We start from the raw sequence: 19497 nt of genomic DNA on the forward strand, positions 1-19497 counted from the left end.
TTGGTTGAATGATTATTAAATATGATTAAATTTTTATAACTTTAATGATTAATTTTTTTTTTAAATAATTTTTAAGAATACCTATTATGGTTTAAGTTGATTAAACAAACAAATTTATACGGGAGATAACTTTTTTATATTAGAGTATAAACTATTTGTGTGGTTAATAAATATATATTATTTTTTAAATAATGTTATTTAAGAAATAAAATTATATATTTTTTTAAATTTAATTTTATTAAATGACTAACCAAATAATTAGAAATCAGATAAAATAAAAAATAAAAAAAATAGTATAAAAATAATTAATACTTTTACATAAGTTATTCTTTAATAATTTATTAAATAGCCAAATAATTAGAAATTATAAATGAATAAAATTAATAATGAAAAAACAGTATAGAACAAAAGAGTTAATATTTTAAATATAAGTTATTCATTAATAATAGATATATTGAAAATAGATTAGAATTTTTTTAATGAGGGTTAAAATGTGTTTAATGACACACATTAAAATAATTAAATATTTATTTATTTAAAAATAAATAAATATTTTTTAAAAATGCATATAATGGATTAAATTGATCAATAATATAATTCAAACTTTATACTTAATTAACATTTTGGATATTGATATGAAAATTTTAAATTTGAAAAAATAATAATTTTATTTAAGATATAAAATAATAATTTATTAAATATTAAATGATAAAGTTGAAATATATTACTATTTTTACGGTAAATAAATTTGAAACCAAATCAAATTGATAAAATAGTAAAATAATATTTTAGAAAGATACTTTAGTATAAATAAATTTCAGACATAAACTATTTTCAATTTCACATTTAACTTAAGCAATTAAAAACATACTTAATTCTTATTTAAAACTTTTTACAAATTATATATAAAATAATAAAATAACTTTTTAGAAAGATAATTTTAATACGACAGTATAAATCATTTGAATTATTAATATATATACCATTTTTTAAAATAATATTATTTTAAGAAATAATAAAAAAATATTTTTCTAAATTTAATTTTATTAATGATCAAATGATTATAAACAAAAAAGGATAAAATTAAAAATTAAAAAATATTTTAAAAAAAATATGCTTTAAATATAAGTTAACTTTTAATAATTTGTTAAATGACCAATTAATTATAATTATAAAAGAATAAAATTTAAAACAAAAAATAATATAAACAAATTAATTTAAAAATAAAATAAATATATAAAAAGGTAAAATAATTTTTCTGCAGGTAACAAAACAAATATAAAAAAATAAATTAATAAAATAAAATATATAAATAAAAAATTAAAATAATTTTCTTATAACAGTAAAATAAATATAAATAAATAAAAATAAAAAATATCAAATGTCTAAAAATTAAATTTTGATATACTTGTGAATAAAATAAAATGAAAAATAATAAAATAAATTTAATAATATCTTTTTTTTATGTCAAAAAAATATAAATAAAAAATAAATTAAAATGTCAAATGATTTAAAATTAATTTTTAAGGTACTTATTAATAAAATAAAATAAATGATAAGATAAATTTGTTAGGATTTTTGTTTATATTATATAATTATATTATATAATAGATTATATATTTTGTAACATTTTATCAAGGTATATAAATTTAATACTTTTAAAACTTTTGAAGACAAATGCGTTTTAAAGAAGAAGAAAAAAAATCATAATATAAAGTTTTGATCTCTTCAAAGCTTCATCTCTGAATCAGAAAAAAACAATTTCGTTCTTCAGTGCTCGCGAATCTTCGTCTTCAAAACAATTTTACTCTTTGATTGTGCATCTCTCAATCACAACATTCCATTGGTAAAGAGTTTCCTTTGCCCTTTTTGATTTCTCATTTTCTCACGCCCTAAATCTCTTATTCGTTTAATTCTCAGCAGGATGTTTGTTTTCAGGTTCGTTTTGCTTCCATATCTGTGGTACTTTTGAACCGGTTGCCTTTGGGGTTCCGTATCTGTGGTGTCTGTGTCGCGGGTTCACGGCGGTTGCTTCGGTGGTTAGCGCTTGCTTCGCGTTCATAGCAGCTTTAAGTGTTCGCAGCTGCTTCGCAGGTTCGTTATACTTAGAATGAAACAATTATCATTCTGCTTATGTTTTGCATAATTGCAAAACAATAGTTGTTAGGTTTCGTACTTTCACCCATGTGTTTGACAAATCTATGTGTATTTTAATTTAAATGTTTAGAGCATTCTTGCGAGCTTGTGAATAACCTTATTCTTCACCCTAACATGACATAATGGAATCTCTTTTTAAGTGGAAAGGTTAGTTGAATTATATTATGCGATTGTCAATACTTAGGTAGAAATTGAACTGTCAATATTTAGGTAGAAATTGAACGTGTGGTCGAACTGCTTATGGATTGGCACATGGTGGCGTGATGCCATTTCAGTTTGTTTGCTTCCTCTTATGAGCTAAGATATGGTGTGAAGCAAATTTTCTGAGTTTGTTTTGGTTAAATAGAGCAACAGAGATTACAACTGCAGTAAAATCGCCATGGACCCATCTATCATGAAGCTTCTAGAAGATGACGAGGTTTATCTGCTCTTCTTTCTTCATCTTCTTTGAAGGAGAAAAACTGTGGTCTTAGTCTTACCGATTTGGGGCTTTGCTTACCGGACCAGTATGTTTAAATGTTCACAGGATGAAACAATGCATTCAGGGGTGGATGTGGAAGCCTTCCAGGCTGCTCTAAATAGAGATATAGGAGGAGATGTGTCTGCTTCTCAGTTTCCTGGTTCAGATGCAGGTATCTGCCAATTTCATTCATCATTTTCTGTTCAATACTGACCTCTCTTTCTCTCTTATTTTGGTAATATTTGATTTCTTTGTTATTTTTTATCATTTCATTCAAATTCACTGCTTCTTCTGTCCATGTTTGAGTTTACTGTTTATACATCTAAAACATAAAAAATGATATAAACACATTTATGTTTGGTCATAGTGTTTGATCACGGAAGTATTTTTGGTTGTCAAAGAAAGTTAATTAACTAGGTTTCAATTGATATCTCCTTTCAGTCTTTGTGTTTCTTCTAATGGAATTTGGCCAGATGTAGTTACAAAGGTCCAAGATATATTTTGTGGTATCCTAAATAAATCTCTATCCTTCCCTTATTTGAGTTTCTTGTGTGGTCAGCATACAAATACCCAACAGTACCCACCAAATAAAAAATATAATAAGGACCAGCTTGCCACCAAGGTACAGGTTCCTGTGGTTTCTTGTACCAGCTACAAGAATTATCCCATTGCTTGATGTGTGGTGGCAGGGAATCCCAATCCTTTGAATCCTCTCTTTTATTAAAATTGGCATTAGAGATTTGTGTGATTGGCCTGTAGCTGCTGAGAATTTCCATGGATCCCTTTGTTAGAAGTAGGCTGGCTGGAACTTCCATCTCTTGGAACCCACTTTGCCATTAGAGTTGGCATTGGCATTTTCCGGATCAAATGCTAACAAGTCATAGACCAACCCAACCCTCATGAATTGATTGTATGACTGTTGCATCACCAGTAGTTGTCATTACTTTGTTTCTTGCAATTGCTTTCATCATTTCCTTCTGGATAGTAACTATAGGACTATAATTCTGAAACAAAGCTGCATGTCGCATTCTGGCTTTGTCTCCCGCATAATTGACTGAAAAGTGGTCGTTCTTCTCTGAAGCTCATTGAAAGAACAAGCATGGTATGAGTTAAACTTAATAGGAAACGTGTTAGTTTAAGTTCTAAATTTAATTGAATGTTTGGGACACAACTCCTTTATATTGCTTTGTGATTTCTCAAGTGAAATGCTCATTCTTTATGTTTATGGTGCTATATTTGCTGCAGTGTTGTCTCAAGGAAGCAATAATACATCAAGTCAATCTTCATCACAGTGGCCTACTTCTAACCATGACAGCCAAAGTGATGGTCAAAATCAAGAGCCTAAAACTGCACAAGAGCAACATCCATCTGAGATGGAGCCAAAGCAACATGGGTCTCTTGGCGAACACCTTCAGCATGTTGCTTCTCAGGATGTAAATAATATTCATTTATCACAGAAACAATCTCAAGATGACAGTCACCAAGCACCTGCTGTACAAGTTCCCCTCCACAATTCTCAAACTATTGGAATTCATAATTCTGGAAAGGATTCAGTGCTTAATAAAGAAGTAGTAAAGAGTCATAATCCCAGCAGTGAATCTCAGTATGCAAAGTTGCAGCAGATGAGTAATCAACAGGCTACAGTCTCTGAGCAGCCAAGTAGCCAAGTAAATCGTAGTAATAAACAAGTACCATTTGGCCTGTTGCTACCCATCTTGCTTCCTCAACTTGCCAAAGACAGAGCCATGCAACTTCAAACCTTGTTTACTAAATTGAAGGTGCGTTTTCGAAACCCATCCAGCTATTACGTCCTTTTCCCCCTCCCCCTTTCCATAGGACATTTTAGTCTTTCTTATGATAGCCCAGAACCAGCTTATGAACAAATATTACATGCAGTATGCATTATTCGTGTATTTCATCAATTTCTTTTTATTTTTTCATTCTAGAAAGACGAAATACAGAAAGACAGTTTTGTGCGGCTTATGAAAGGTATCGTGGGGGACCAGATGCTTAGATTAGCATTAGCAAAGGTGCAAATGCAACCTCAGGTAGTAAGATACGTGGTTTGTGTTGTGGGTGGCTTTTATAATCCAGTTAGGTATTGATGTCACATGGTCATGCTTAGATTCATTGTTTCATACTATTTAGGCAAGGCCCAATCAAGCATCTGCCGGGCAGCAGCTTCCTGTAAGGATGCCAACTGTTAGTTCAGGTGCTAGACAATTGAACGATCCCCATGCTTTAGCACAGATGCATCAAAGAAGTATGAATGTTGCCGTTGACCAATCTCGCATGAGTTCTTCAGCTGGCCAAACCATAGATAGCAATGCTAGAAAATCTCAGGAATTTGATGTTAAAATAGAATCTCAAGGATTGCAACCAAACCAGTTGACGTCTTCCACTTCCAACTCTCCAGCTCAAGAAACAGAAAGAGCATCAGTTCACATACAAGGGCTCAATAAGCAGCAGCAACATCATCTACATTTTGCATCAGCATATGGAAACAGTGGTGGTAACTATAACCCTTATTCTGGGACAACAAGCACTTCCACTTCGTCTATCAAACCGCAATCACATGATTCACACATGAGTCAAATTCCTCATCAAGGTATTGGTTCAAATCACTTAGGTGGGTCAACACATGGTTTGGGTGTAATTGGTATGCCAAAACTTGAACAGCAGAATTCTTTCAATGATCCCAAGAGACTGCCAGGTGGATCTGTGTCCTCTGCTGTAAACAATGCAGCATCTCAACAAACTTCAAATGCTTGGCAACCATCAACAAACAAAGAACAAAATTTGGGCTTAATGTCATCTGTTTCTTATGTCAAGAAGGAACCTGGTGACTTGTCTACTGAGCAGCAAAATAGGCATAATTTGTCTAAATTGCATGGGTATTCTTCTGTTAATTCTGCTCAGCTTGAACAGAGTGGTGCCAGTCAAGGAGGTCTAAAAGACGAGTTTTCAAGAGGTCTTCCAGCATCTACAAGCATGCCACCTACAACATCTACTGGCTTGCTACCACACAGTTCTGCTTCTGCTTCTGCCGTGACCCACCTAGATTCCAGTGTCTTGGTAAGTTGGAGACTGTTTTACACGATCTTGTCTTAAGATATAATGGTAGTTTTTTGCAGATAAAGTAAAATTCAAATGTGTTTTTGTCCTCATGTGCACAATGCATCCTTTAGTACTATGTTATTCTGAATCTATATATGAAATATCAGTTTTCTCAGCTCAGATATGTTTTCCATAATTTTTTTTGTTAAATTGTTTTTAGCTAAGAATCTCTTTCACCATTAGTTTTTGAAACCATTTTTTAATAAAATTGCAATTAAGCATGGATAGTATTCACTGTCTTTTATTTGGGTTAGCTTAGTTGCTGTACTTTTGGGTATAATAAAATATGCAAGAACTGATTTAAACAACTCTGGAATTCACCAATTTATGCACCCCACTTCTCCCCAAAATATGTAATATGAAGAACCAAACTGGAAGTTAAGTGGAATAGTAGTACCCCTAAGTGGGAAAACCAAAATCCCCTATTCATAAACCAAAATTAATGATTATAAATAAGAACCCTGATTGATATCATCTTCACAATTCTGTACTTTATCTGTAACTAGGTCAATCACGCATTTATAAAATATATGGCACCTCTATTCATGGTCAAGCTTTAGTTAGCTTCTCCTAAAAGATCAAACGTTTTTTTTTTTTTTAATTAAACTCTAAGGGCATCCATAAATTGACAGTTTGACACAGGATGTACCAGAGCCATGCAAGCCAACTATACAGAAAAAAATTGTCCTGGATTTTTGTTTAAAGTATCTATAATTATGGGGCTGATTTAGATACTTTTGATTAAGGCTAGATCTTAATTTTGAGCATTGTTAGGATTGCTAAGCTGTCACGTGGTTAATTTCGTTAGTTCCATCCTGGGGGTGCTTTTGTATTCATTTGATCGTAGGTTTATGTTCGTGTCATTTTCCTTGTAGGAAAGACCAATTAAATTTCTGAAAGTTTCACTGTCTGTGCGCATAGGACTGAACATGAATAAAATTCAAACTCAACTAAGATGATCTCATACTCGGCTAGTTCATTTTTGTCCTAGTTTAGTCATTCTGTATGACAAGTTTCCAGGCTCAAGTTAAAGTCATGAGCTACTTGACTCCACACAATGAGCTCAATTGGGTTAAGCCTAGTAAACTCTATTTAATGCGCCAAATGGGTTTTAGAAGGAGCTTCAGATTGCAGAAAAATCACTCAATATATGTAATATACTTACTGTAATGCAACCAACACTCATGAGTAGAAACTATTATGTAATACTTTGAGAATCATTTATGTACTTTCCCCCAATGGTTTGATATTTTGTTATGGCTTGTTTGTGACATGTCATTTATGTTCTAGAGGTCATGAGTTTGATCCTTTGTGTCCATAATCATTTAAATAAGAAGGCTAAATTCAAGTGCAAGGTATGGTAATGCCTGGGCATTATTAATGTGTTAAGCATGAAAACCTTTACGTGGGGGAACATTTTTTATGTAAATCCATTCATGTATTTTTACCTTACTGCTTAAGCTTTGGGAATAAATATATATGTTTTGATGATGTATATGTTATGCCAGTTCATGAGCAAATGAGGTGAGAACTAAGTGGCTTATGCTTAGATTATATTTTCGAGAAGTCATATTTTAGCTCATGATCCTCTCGTTAGATCTTGAGCTCAATGTACTGAACTAAAATTGAGTTGAATCATGAGCTGCATGTAAATGGATAGGCTTCATTATAGTCCTTGTCTTCTTTAATATGCACTATTAGATCCATCGGCCCCTATTTCCAATTTTGTTAGCGTTGAGATTTAACTCTTTAACCAATTGTTTGCAAAATTGCTAACCTCTTACAGGATATGTAAGAAACCTTTGATTCACCAGTTTTGTTATGGAAGGTTATGATGTATCAAAGATGTATTGCAAATTGAAATAGAGGGTAACAAGTACATATTGTTGTGCTTGTTTTTTCATTGGATGTCCTTGTGCTCCCAATTTTTTCTTTAACAGAATCTATTATTGAGAAATAATAACTTTGTCATGCCTTTTCTATGCATTTTTTTTCTTTAAATACCAAGATATTATTTTTGCACCGAGCATACCCCAGGTTTATAAGTATGTCTTCAAATTTGATGTCTAATTTCTTAAGTCCCACTTCTGAAATTAATCAGCTAAGCTCTCAGATTCCATCAAATGCTTCTGGAATTGCTGCAAGGCCATCTCTTAAAAAGTCTGCTGCTACCCAAAAGAAACCACTTGAAGCACTTGGTTCCTCACCTCCTCCTTCTAGGTCAGCCATGCCTTTCTCTACTGATTAATTTCTTAACCTAACTAATTCAATATACATAATGTTCCTTTACCTTACAGTAAAAAACAAAAAACTTCTGGGGGATATGCTGAACAAAGCATTGAACAACTTAATGACGTCACTGCTGTTAGTGGAGTTGACCTCAGGGTATGATACTACGTCAATGTTCAACTAAATCAGACAGTCAAATAAGTAGGGAATAGTAAATCCTGTACTTCTAATGTTTCTTTTACAGGAAGAGGAAGAGCAGTTATTTTCAGGGCCCAAAGAGGATAGTCGAGTGTCAGAAGCATCTCGAAAGGCTGTGCAAGAAGAAGAGGAGAGGCTGATCTTGCAGAAAGCTCCATTGCAAAAAAAATTAATTGACATCAGTCAGTGTCCAACTTGTGCCATAGCTCTGTCCATATGTTTTAATTTTTTCATTTTGAGCTGATCTGGATGTGTGCTAGGCATACAAAACCTTATGGTTACTTTATGTTGTTACTTTGACAGTGGCCAAATGTGGCTTGAAGGGTATGAGCAATGATGTGGAGAAATGCTTGTCACTGGTAAGACCCAAGCAATTTTTCACTTTTCAGTGCAATTGGTTTACATGTAATCTTACCACTGAGTAAATGTTCAGAGTGTGGAGGAAAGGATGCGCGGACTGATAAGTAACCTGATTAGATTATCAAAACAGGTTAGTTGTTTTCTCTAGCTGCTTGCACAAATAGTCTTTTCTTATTGTATAAGACTTTGTACTCACAAGAATTTTTCTATTAGAGGGTTGATTTTGAGAAAACGAGACATCGGACTGTTGTCACTTCAGATGTTCGGCAGCAAATCATGACAATAAATAGGAAAGTAAGGGAAGAGTGGGATAAAAAACAGGCGGAAGCAGAGAAGCTTCGGAAACTAAATGATGTAAGTTCCAAATATTGGAATTGTGTTGAGCTACTGCAGGATAAAAACCTTTTTTCATGCACATTTCCTTTCCATGCATTTCTTTTGGGGATAAGAGTTCAGACGGCTATGGATAATACCTAGTCGCAACCTACTTCATCTAAAAAAATCTGCCTCATTACCGTCTTACTACCAGTTTGGTATATGCATAAAAATATGTGGCATATAATTTTTCCTTTCAGTTTTTGAATTTTAAATAAAATTATTTAAAAAAATATTTTAAAATATAAACTTAAATAAAACATTTAGTTTTAAAATACAACTAAAATAAAATTTCTTAATAAAATATTAATGCAAATATATTTGATCTTTCTAAAACACATTTAAATGAGTTGCACACACCACAAAATATAAGTTTTAAAAAATTAATCCTTTTAAAAACAAATTCAATTTCATAGGTCTAAATAAAAAAAATATAAATATATATGAAATCAAATTTTAAACAATTCTTCAATGGTTAGTATTTCTCTTACTAGTAACTTTATTTTGATCACTTAATTTTTTTAAAAAATACTCAAATAAAATTCATTAATAATGGTTAAGATTAGCGGGTACTTGTACTTCATTAACAAACGGATGATTAAAATACTCGCAATATTCCCACTGTATTCGTGGGTACAGAATTTTTTACCATCTCTAATGGTCTTTTGTATATTTTCATTTGTAACTTGTGTTACTATCATTTATATTACTGTTTCTAAATATAGGTTGACAGCAATACTGGAGGTGATGGTGACAAGGATAAGGACGACGGCCGTGCTAAATCAACAAAGGTATTTATATCTCATTCTTATACTTCACATTATCAACATTGGAAATCTGTTCTTTGATTTGTAATATGCTGTAGGTGAACAAGGAAGAGGATGACAAGATGAGGACAAATGCTGCAAATGTTGCTGCTCGTGCTGCTTATGGGGGAGATGACATGCTGTCGAAGTGGCAACTTATGGCTGAGCAAGCCAAGCAGAAACGTGAAGGGGGAGTAGACGTGTCATCTGGGTCTCAACCAGCTAAAGATGTGAACCGCAAATCTTCATCAACATCTGAAAGAAATACAAAGGATAACCAAGAAGGGGAGAAAAGAGGTTCAACCCCTTTTCTAGCAAGTTCAGGTGAGTCTGCTTGAAGGTGTATTTCTGTTATTTCCATTGTTAATCTTTTTAATTGCCAGCTAGCAATCAATTTTAGTTATTCAAGATTCAAATGTTTCTTACTATATGGGTTAAAAAAATTAAGATAGAATAGAAGTGGACTCTGTCGTATTCAGAAAACTTGAACGTATGTTCTCTCTATACTGTTAGTTGAGAATGTTTTGATCAATACCTAAATGTAGATTGCAGAATGTCCCACACTTTCCACTTATTTGGGGCTGAAGGGTTTCAGACTCCGCTCTTGTATAGTGTATGCATAATACCTACTGATTAATGTTACCACGAAAATGGCTTCAAGTAACTTTATGTTGGAGAAATGCTATGTTGGTTTGAATAAAGTAAACAGGCGCCTTTTGTATTGGTTTGTGCCACTTTACATGTTGTTTCTCCCATTTTGATTCTTCTGACAGTGGCCAGAAAACTCGGGAAGAGTCATGCCATGGCCCCTCAAACTAGGGTAGCTCGAAGCATCTCTGTCAAGGATGTGATTGCAGTCCTGGAGAGGGAGCCCCAAATGTCTAAATCCCCACTCATACATCGCTTGTACGAGAAAATTCATTCTGAAACCCCAGTTGAACAAGGTTAATCGAAGTGCCTAGGTGATCTTGTGATAGCAACAGCCTTGTTGATACAGGGCCAATTGTTGAACAGGTGGTTGGGTCAAGTGTTGATAACAGAGAAGCCAATTTTATCTTCTAACATCTTGTTTATTTTAATTTCTCACCGAGCTTATTATGCTATTATCATCTTATGCTTCCCTACGGAAACTGAAACGGTTCCATCAAGTTAAAATTTGCTGGTTTGACTTACACTTCATACAACCCAGATAGTTTACTTTTTGAATTTATATTTTCTCCTGTATCCATGATCTCCCCGTGAGGGATTTACCTAGTTTTTTGAGTTCCTTTGTGCGTATTGTTTTGTATAGTCAACTCTTTCTTTTCTTTTACGAACACAAAAGTTTACTTTTTTTTATAACTATTTTATCGTATAAGTACGTTGTCAAATAAATCAATTTGTTAAAGAATCGTTACTCTTATTCTTTAGCATGGCCAAATCCATGCACGTGCAATGCTTTCACTCACAGCAGCTTAACTTTTTAGACATTCTGTTGAATCAGAAACTGTACGCTCACAGTTATCCATATGATTAATCGGACTACACCAAGGGGAATTAATAATGCTATTTCAATCTCAATTTTAAAAGTCTGGTAAATACTTTGGTTTGGTTGATATGGTACCGGGATTATTGGCTATAGTTTCTCATTTAGCTGCAAATTTGGTGGGTATTTTATAACACAGATTATAATGTATCCAGTAACCAATACGATACAGAATAACGCATTAATTGATAAACGGCTAACAAAAATAATGACAACATAAAATCACGTTTCTCTTTATGGCATTGTGTTGGAAACCGGAATGATTACGTAAAACAGTGATGGAATTAACTTATTTTGTCATCGAAAGTATTCATAATACTTATAGAATATGTTCAATTAAAACAACTTTTTTACCAAAATTAAGATACGTACACATGCTAACAAGGTTAGAAGGCAACCAAAGAATAAGAATGACTCGCGTGGGGTGTTGGAGTTGGATAACGATTATGGCAGCGAGTGTTGAGTCAGCATGATCGACGTGGTCACGGATATACACCTTTTTACGCTTGTCTGTCACACACGTCGGTGACCCCTTCACCCTTTTCTCCGCAACAACGGGACCCACACAACACACAAAAAATGAGATTGTTATGAATTAAAATTGAAATTTTGGGTAGCCAAAGCATAAAGTAAAATCAGCGTAGAATATGCTTTGCGCTGTTACGCAGATTATCCTTTCCTTTTTTTTCTAGCTCTTGTTTCAGTTCCTTCCTTCTTATCAATTCCTTCCTAAATTCTCTCATTAATTTTCTCCAAAAAAACAACCACTTTTTCAACCGATCCTAATCCTTTGCTTAAAACCCTCACTCACCAACTTCTTCAGCGTTTTCCGATATTTCCACTAGAAACAACGAAAACGAAAGAATTGGCATGGAGTTTTTAACCGTGGTGGATGATTTTTTTGTCACGGCGTCTCTGGCTCTTCTTCTCACTTTCATCGTCTTGAAGCTCGTCGAGGCCGTCAACGACATTCACGCCACACCAAAACGTCACCTCCCTCCCCAACCGCTCTCTCCGCTTTCTCATGCCGAACGCTTTATGGTTCAGCGCGCTCAAAGCAAGACCAAGGTCCGTTTTATTAGTCCGGTTCACTCTGTAACCGAATACAAGATACAAAACCCCACGGTCGAACCGGTTCCTCACGGGAAACTGTTCTCTGCTCAGCCGGCTCAAATTAAGAGTGTAGAAATCGAATGTGAAGAAGCTACGATCGAACCGGTTCCACCGGTTCAGCCCGCTGAAAGCAAGGACACGATCTGTTGTATTGGTCCGGTTCAAGCTGCCACGTCATCAGACATTGAGCGCAAGATAGAAGAGGCTGTGGTGGAATTCGATTCCAACGTTGTTCTCGAGTCACTGGTAAAATCACAAACAGACATTGCTGTTATAGAGGAAATAGCAGAGGCTAATGAGGGAACAACACGAGAGTTTGACGAGAAGAGGGACGTGGAAAATGTTGAAGACCCTTCCACTGAAATTGAAGTTTCTGCTGTAGAAAACGGCGTGAAAGAGAATGATTACAATGATGATGATGATGATGATTGGGAAGGGATTGAGAGGAGCGAGTTGGAGAAAGAGTTTATGGCAGCTACGGAATTTGTTACTAACGAGGGTGATCGATTGGAGAGTGTTGGAAGCAACGTGAAAATGGATTTGTATGGGCTTCACAAGGTTGCCACGGAAGGGCCTTGCCGTGAACCTCAGCCAATGCCTCTCAAGCTCTCTGCACGTGCCAAGTGGTATCAAATTTCAACTTACTTTACATACTCCCTTTTTTATTTCAGTGTTGCCAGTTAATGCTTCGTGTGATGTTGTTATGCCTTGTTTGTCGAATTGCCTAATTCGCTTTGCTTTCGTTGCTCTTCTGTTGTTCGAAGCAATAGTTAGGATTATAATAAATTATAACTGGGTTTCTGTTCGAAACATTACGGGCCACGGGGTAAAGAATAATAGTGTCTAGCTGATTTTTTTAGAGATCAGTCACCGGCATTGTCATCAATAACACAGTTAACAAAAATATTCAATGGTGCAATTAAGAAATATTTTATCGATTATCTTGATGCACACAACAATATTATACAATCTATTGTGGGTCCATTTTATCTGGTAAGTTAAGCGATCCTAGATTTTAAATAACATGACAGAGTGCATTGTTAAATAGAGATATAGTTTTTAGACTTGCCGAGATTAGCTATAGAATTCACTTTTTATATATGTTAGGAAGACAGGTTGTCTGTTTTTCTTTTTTTGAGCATCAAGATGTTTTTGAGTGGTTAGGAAGAGACTAATTCTTTCCGCTGCTCAAAACTTACATAATTGGGTGTAAATTTTACCTTGTGTTTTATATTAATAATTAAAGTGTTCTTGTAATCTATACTCTGACTAACGTTATTTAAGAATGGGAGTCGATCCACATCCCCTTTATGAATGAGCTTCTAATGTTCATTTCAATCACTCCCTCAAAGTACAAGAAGCAAAGCTCAGTTTGTGTTAGATTATGTGGTATTGTCAGGTAAAGTAAACACAGAGTTCTCGTACATTTGATTAGGTAAGGCCGTCTTTGTCATACTAATATTTGGATCGATGGAATGAAATGGAATGGAGTGAAAAATAATATATTGGAGTAAAACTTTCACTTCATTCTATGGATAGATTGTGGTGGAACAGAACAAAGTTCTCACTTCATCTTATTCCTCGCCAAAAAAATGAAAGCAAATAATGGAATAAGATGGATAAGATTACCAATTTAAATAACGAAATATAACACTATTAGGTCCATTACAATTCCATTTCCTCCATTCATCATTTTCCATCAATTTAAATATAGCCTAAAAGACATAAGAATTACCATTCAAGAGGGTCAGAAAAAATGTGTCAAAACACTCTAACATGATAATCAATGTAAACAACACATGCGGCCGTGCTGTACAAGTTACACGGTATGGCTTGATTGCTAGTTATAACAACAGGGTTGAGAGCTGCTTTTTATGAGTGATCGACAGTACTGATTCCGTTGTGCAAGGAATGCTTGGCAAAAGCTGGGGAACATGAATCCAGAGGTTGCAATGGAGCAGTATATCAGCCTTCTTTCGAACAAATTTCCTGAATGGATGAAAGATACTTCAACTGTGAGTTTGTGCTGTTGAGGCATATTATGTTTTAATATCTTAAAAGCAAGAAAAATGATTTTTTGACACACCTAAATCTTTTATATTTATTTGACACTACTCTTATTTACTTTTTTCTTTCTCCTTTCTTAAAAAATACAAAACTTTACAGTTTTATGACTATTTTATCCTTATATCCTGTGTCAAATGAATGTAAAAGTGTGTGATGATACCATTTCTCTAAAAGCAATAGAATTGAAGCAAATCCTTTTGCAGGGAATTAGTGGTCATGAACACACAAAGCCTGAAGTTTCTGAGTCCGCTGCTTCTGATCTGAGAACAACTTGGTCTCATCAGCAACTGATCTTAGCTAATAGGTAGTTGATAATCGTACTTTTTGTTATTATCTCTGATTTTGTTGGTATATTTTGTTTTATGATGGTTTCATCTATCTTTCAGGGAACTTGAACAAGAGTCTTATTCCGAGGAGCGTAGCCCACTTGCAGAGTCAGATTTAAATAACAATGTAAGATCTTAAAATCATTCACAATTCTACATTGACTAATAATGAATAATATCTTAGATAAAATTTAAAACCATTCACATTTGGACACATTATTTTCGTTGTCAAAATAATTAGTTACGACACTTTCTCTGAGATGAGCAGCTATATAGCAAGTAATCACACAAAATTGTAGAAGGAAAATTTAATAAGGCAAATTAGTTGATGACTGTTGTTCATGTTGTAAATGTGGGATATCATTGTTGTGTGATTTACTTGTGTCACTTCGCTGCTCTGTCATTCTTTGGCCTCTAGCTGAATTAGTTCTCAAAAACTGCAAACAAGTGGAAATCGGCATGACAATGGTATGGGATCAGAAACTGATTTTACTCTTCCCATTTCTGATTCCATAAATGACAGGGTGGGTTTGAATTGAAAATTTTAGTGTTATTTTTGTTGAATTTTATCATGTTTAGATAAATCTAGTAGGAACCCATCATATACTCTTTAGTAATTTTAATTTACTTATTCATTTTTAAACAAATTTTATATTAAATTATTAAATATATTTTAATTTGAATATATAAAAAATTAATAGATAGCAAAAAATAATAATGCAATTATATTTTTAGTTATTGTATAACTTTAAATTATTTATTTAATTATTACTATTTAAATTATTTAATTATTACTATTTAAATTATTTAACTATTAAACTAATTGATTTATATTTTATAATTATATAAAATAAAGGCTTATATATATATATATATATATATATATATATATATATATATATATATATATATATATATATATATATATATATATATATAATGTGCGATTTATGTTGGAATGTTGATAATCATTGCTTTTTACTATGAATAATTCTACATGGATAAAAATAAAGTTAGAAAGATTGATGATTATATATAAGTTTGAGATAATTTGGTATGTTTTACGCCTTATAGCATTTTCTTCCTTCCTTCTAAATGATTTTGCATAAAAAAAATTTCGATGGCATATTACCATCTACACTTCTATATGTCATGGTCAGAATTATTTCAGTAACTGATAATTGAAACTGTACAGACATAAGTTAGCTTAATTAGCATGCAAAATTTTTCAGGTTAACAAATGACAGGATTTCTCTGCTAATTTCTCTCCAAAGAAGACTGATTCCAACTGTCTAAGTTTGTTTCCAAGTACGAGAGATTCTTGGGTTGTTTGTTTTCTCCTTTGGACCTTAAATTATTTGTTGATCATGATTGTTCTTTAATATCAAGTTGTTAATATATTTTTTGTACATAAATAAATGTGTGTATAGGATAATGTACGCATACTTCTGGTTGTTAATAACTAATTTATTGATATATAATGGCATTGATAAGTAGATGTTGTTATGCTATCTGCTTAAATATCTCAATTTCATAAACCGTATATGGTATTGAACTTTGCCAGTGAATAATGATGAAAATATGTTCTTTTGTATCCCTTAAAATATTTCAGAGTTAGTTTTAGTTTATAGTTTTTTATTCTTAGAAATTTCTTTTGCCCGAAATGTTTTGACATTTTCATGAATATCATGGTGACAATAATCATTTCCATCTTTATTATTATCAAAAGAGAAATCTGGAACATCTCTTACTTATATTTCCGTGTCTACAAAGTTTTTATTTCCTTGATATGGTGTTAAGAGAATTACATTTTATTGTGATAGTTGAAATTGTTTTCTAGCTCTACATTAAATTGTTTTAAAATTCAAAAGATATTGCTAGAATCATATAAAGTTAACTAAACTCTTTTTTATATATAATTGAGTATAATATTCCCGTTATAATAGTTTTGACGATGTCATTTCTAAAAATTCATCTCGAACCGTAAGCTCTTTACATCTCTTACTTTTTTATTTATTTATTACAAATCTTAAAAAAGTGAATGTGTAATGTTTTTAAAATTTGTAAGCGTGTAAGTGTAAAATTTTTAAAGGGCTAACTGTAATGTTTTTAAAATAAAAGAGAATTTGTGGAAATTTTAAAAAAATGCATTGTCAACGTAATTTGAAAGAATTTCACCCAATATTTGTATAATTTACTTATAAGCATATTATTGTTATTATTAGCGTAAACACACGTTTATGTGTTGTATTTTTTAAATATTTATAAATTATTTAAATTTTAATAGTAATAATTAAAAATATAAAATTGGAAAAATAAAAGGTGTATATAATTATAGATATAAGTAAAATAAATTTTAGTTATTAAAATAAAAAATATTATAAGTAATATTGTGTAAATAATTTTTTATTACGAGTAATTATTTAAATTTAAAAAATCAATTAGTAAAATGATAAAAAAAATAATTCTTTTATAATAAGTAAATATTTGAATTAAGAAAAATAGTTGTTAAAATAATAAAACTAAAAAATAGTTTTTATTAACAATTATTTAAATTTAAAAATAATAATTAAGAGGGAAGATTAAAAAAACAAAAGCGGACACAATTTAATAATAAAAGAATAAATAATTTTTTTATAATGAATAATTATTTGAATTAAAAAATTTAGTTATTAAAATAATAAAATTGAAAAATAATTTTTTATTATGAATAATTATTTAAATATAAAATGTAATAATTAAGAGAATAAAATTAGAAAAACAATTACACAGTTTAGTGATAAAAGAGTAAATAATTTTTTATAATGAACAATTATTTGAATTAAAAAAATAATTATTAAAATAAATAAAACTGAAAAATATTTTTTTATATTATGAATAATTGTTTAAATATAAAAAGTAATAATTAAGATAATAAAATTAAAAAAACAAAAACAGGACAACAAAAAGAGTGAAATATTTATAAACATGATTTTGTTTTAAGTGTAACATTTAAAAAAAATAACTCTTTTTGGATTAAAATTAACATTTTAAAGACAATAATACATTTTACCTATCAAAAATTGTTTTAAATATGTTTTAGTTCTTTAAATTTGGTGTAGATTTATATTTTGTCTCTTGAGATTTATAACTTTTCAGAAATTTGAAGTTTTTTTTTTCAAATATATCGATAACGTTGTCAAATTAATAATAATAAATTATAACAAGATGTAATTTATGTTGTCCATTTCTTCTTTTCCTCTTAGTCAATTTTTTTCACTTTTTTATGATTTTCTTGTCTTTTTTATGTCATCTTTAACATGTAATTTTGATTATTTATTATTTTTATATTTATTTTAAGGTTTCGTATAAATTTAAGAAATTTATTTTCACACATTCATAAACTGTGTTACATGTATACTAAGACATTTCAAAATATAAAAAAAAACATTTATATAATTAAAATATTATTTTTTAACATGTTTTTTACTCATGTTAAATAAACCTAATTATAATAAATTCTAATTAAAACAATATTTTAAAGCATAAAAATCCATTAACAATCTAAGATTAAAAGTTAAATAAAAACATAAGTATATACTCATCGCATATTTTACTATCAAAACGAACACTTAGAAAAAAATGATAAAGTATTTCATTATAAGAATATAAAGTAAACATAGAACATTAATAATTTATAATTAAATAGATATTTAAGTAAAGTCATTAAAATGATAGACGGATTAAAATAAATGTTTGAAATAAAACATTAAAATCTAATTTAAAAATTAGAAGACAAAATAAAACAAATCTATTTCAAATTTCATGAATTAAAAATCAAGCAGTCTACACTTTACAAATGGCACTCGAACCTTTTCGTTAACCTTGTCTAGCCTATTGCTTCCTGCACTCCAGTAATTATTAACTGCACCTCATAATAAGAGGAAATAACTCAAACGCCGTTCATCACTCCACCACACTGCCATTATTACTCCCGCCACGACCATCGTGGCTGTCACTGTCACCGTTAATGTTATTCTAGGAAAAATAAAAGAGTGAGAGAATGGTGTAAGAAAAGAAGAAGAGAGAAAAGTATGAAAAAAAGTTTTGTGATTTGTGATCTGAAAAACTTTTTGTAGAATAACGTAAGAGTATTTCAGAATAAATTATATATATATATATATATATATATATATATATTTGTTAATTTATGTAATTTTCTAAATTTTATAAATTTTAGTTGATAAAAATACACTTATATATTTTTATGAATTTTAAGATTTAAAATTAAAGGTATTTAAATAATTTCTAATTTTTTTATTTTTTATTTTAAATTAAAAATAAAAGTTATTATAATACTTCTATGTTTAAAGTAATTTTTTTTATGAATAAGAATTTTTTCGTCAACTAAAATTTAATATATTTTAAGATATTAGATAAATTAGCAAATCTTATATATATATATATATATATATATATATATATATATATATATATATATATATATATATATATATATATATATATATATATGAAAGTTTATTCTATAAATCGTATTTTGAAAAACTTTTTCTAGAATATATCTCATATGTTTCAAAAGTTCTATTTCAAAAATCACACTTCAAAAATCTTATTCTGAAAAATTGTTTCGAATTTTTTCTTTTCAAAAATTCCGAAAAGACTGTTTTCGAAATATATAATTCGAAAGTGACTTTTGTGTAAAGGATAAAATTATCATCAGGGGGTGCAAAAAAAAATTGTGGTGGGTGTGAACGAAGTAAAAGC

The 19497-nt window shown here is 30.8% G+C and overlaps 2 protein-coding genes across 10 annotated transcripts; both read left to right on the forward strand.

Moving 5' to 3' along the window:
* The first annotated feature begins 1692 nt into the window (after positions 1-1692).
* LOC108338064 (transcription initiation factor TFIID subunit 4b) lies at positions 1693-10956 on the forward strand. Of its 8 annotated transcripts, none has more exons than XM_052880538.1 (16): positions 1693-1846; positions 1939-2094; positions 2368-2575; positions 2684-2789; positions 3863-4395; positions 4564-4665; positions 4766-5692; positions 7836-7954; positions 8032-8119; positions 8208-8343; positions 8465-8520; positions 8595-8651; positions 8735-8875; positions 9622-9687; positions 9762-10026; positions 10476-10956. In XM_052880538.1, exons 3-16 carry the CDS (start codon positions 2537-2539, stop codon positions 10649-10651), a joined length of 2811 nt encoding a protein of 936 aa, XP_052736498.1. In that variant the 5' UTR covers positions 1693-1846; positions 1939-2094; positions 2368-2536; the 3' UTR covers positions 10652-10956. The 8 variants fall into 8 exon arrangements, with proteins under 8 accessions (XP_052736498.1, XP_052736504.1, XP_052736501.1 ...); XM_052880544.1 differs by having other exon boundaries at positions 7848-7954; XM_052880541.1 differs by having other exon boundaries at positions 2372-2575.
* Positions 10957-11838: 882 nt separating this feature from the next.
* On the forward strand, positions 11839-16226 carry LOC108338568 (acyl-CoA-binding domain-containing protein 3). Of its 2 annotated transcripts, XM_017575517.2 has the most exons (5): positions 11842-12966; positions 14250-14355; positions 14611-14711; positions 14794-14860; positions 15966-16226. In XM_017575517.2, the coding sequence occupies exons 1-5, from the start codon at positions 12098-12100 to the stop codon at positions 15975-15977; spliced, it is 1155 nt and encodes a 384-aa protein (XP_017431006.1). In that variant the 5' UTR covers positions 11842-12097; the 3' UTR covers positions 15978-16226. The 2 variants fall into 2 exon arrangements, with proteins under 2 accessions (XP_052736505.1, XP_017431006.1); XM_052880545.1 differs by lacking the exons at positions 14250-14355; positions 15966-16226 and having other exon boundaries at positions 11839-12966; positions 14794-14865.
* The last annotated feature ends 3271 nt before the right edge of the window (positions 16227-19497 follow it).

Source organism: Vigna angularis, chromosome 7 (assembly GCF_016808095.1).
Source record: "Vigna angularis cultivar LongXiaoDou No.4 chromosome 7, ASM1680809v1, whole genome shotgun sequence".
In the NCBI taxonomy this organism is placed as follows: domain Eukaryota; kingdom Viridiplantae; phylum Streptophyta; class Magnoliopsida; order Fabales; family Fabaceae; genus Vigna; species Vigna angularis.

Coding starts and splice junctions, on each gene's coding strand:
- LOC108338064 (XM_052880538.1), top strand. CDS start 2,537: ATGGACCCATCTATCATGAAGCTTCTAGAAGATGACGAG. Junction 7,955..8,031: donor TCCTCACCTCCTCCTTCTAG/GTCAGCCATGCC, acceptor TTTACCTTACAG/TAAAAAACAAAAAACTTCTG. Junction 8,521..8,594: donor TGGAGAAATGCTTGTCACTG/GTAAGACCCAAG, acceptor GTAAATGTTCAG/AGTGTGGAGGAAAGGATGCG.
- LOC108338568 (XM_017575517.2), top strand. CDS start 12,098: ATGGAGTTTTTAACCGTGGTGGATGATTTTTTTGTCACGGCGTCTCTG. Junction 12,967..14,249: donor CTCTCTGCACGTGCCAAGTG/GTATCAAATTTC, acceptor CCGTTGTGCAAG/GAATGCTTGGCAAAAGCTGG. Junction 14,356..14,610: donor GGATGAAAGATACTTCAACT/GTGAGTTTGTGC, acceptor ATCCTTTTGCAG/GGAATTAGTGGTCATGAACA.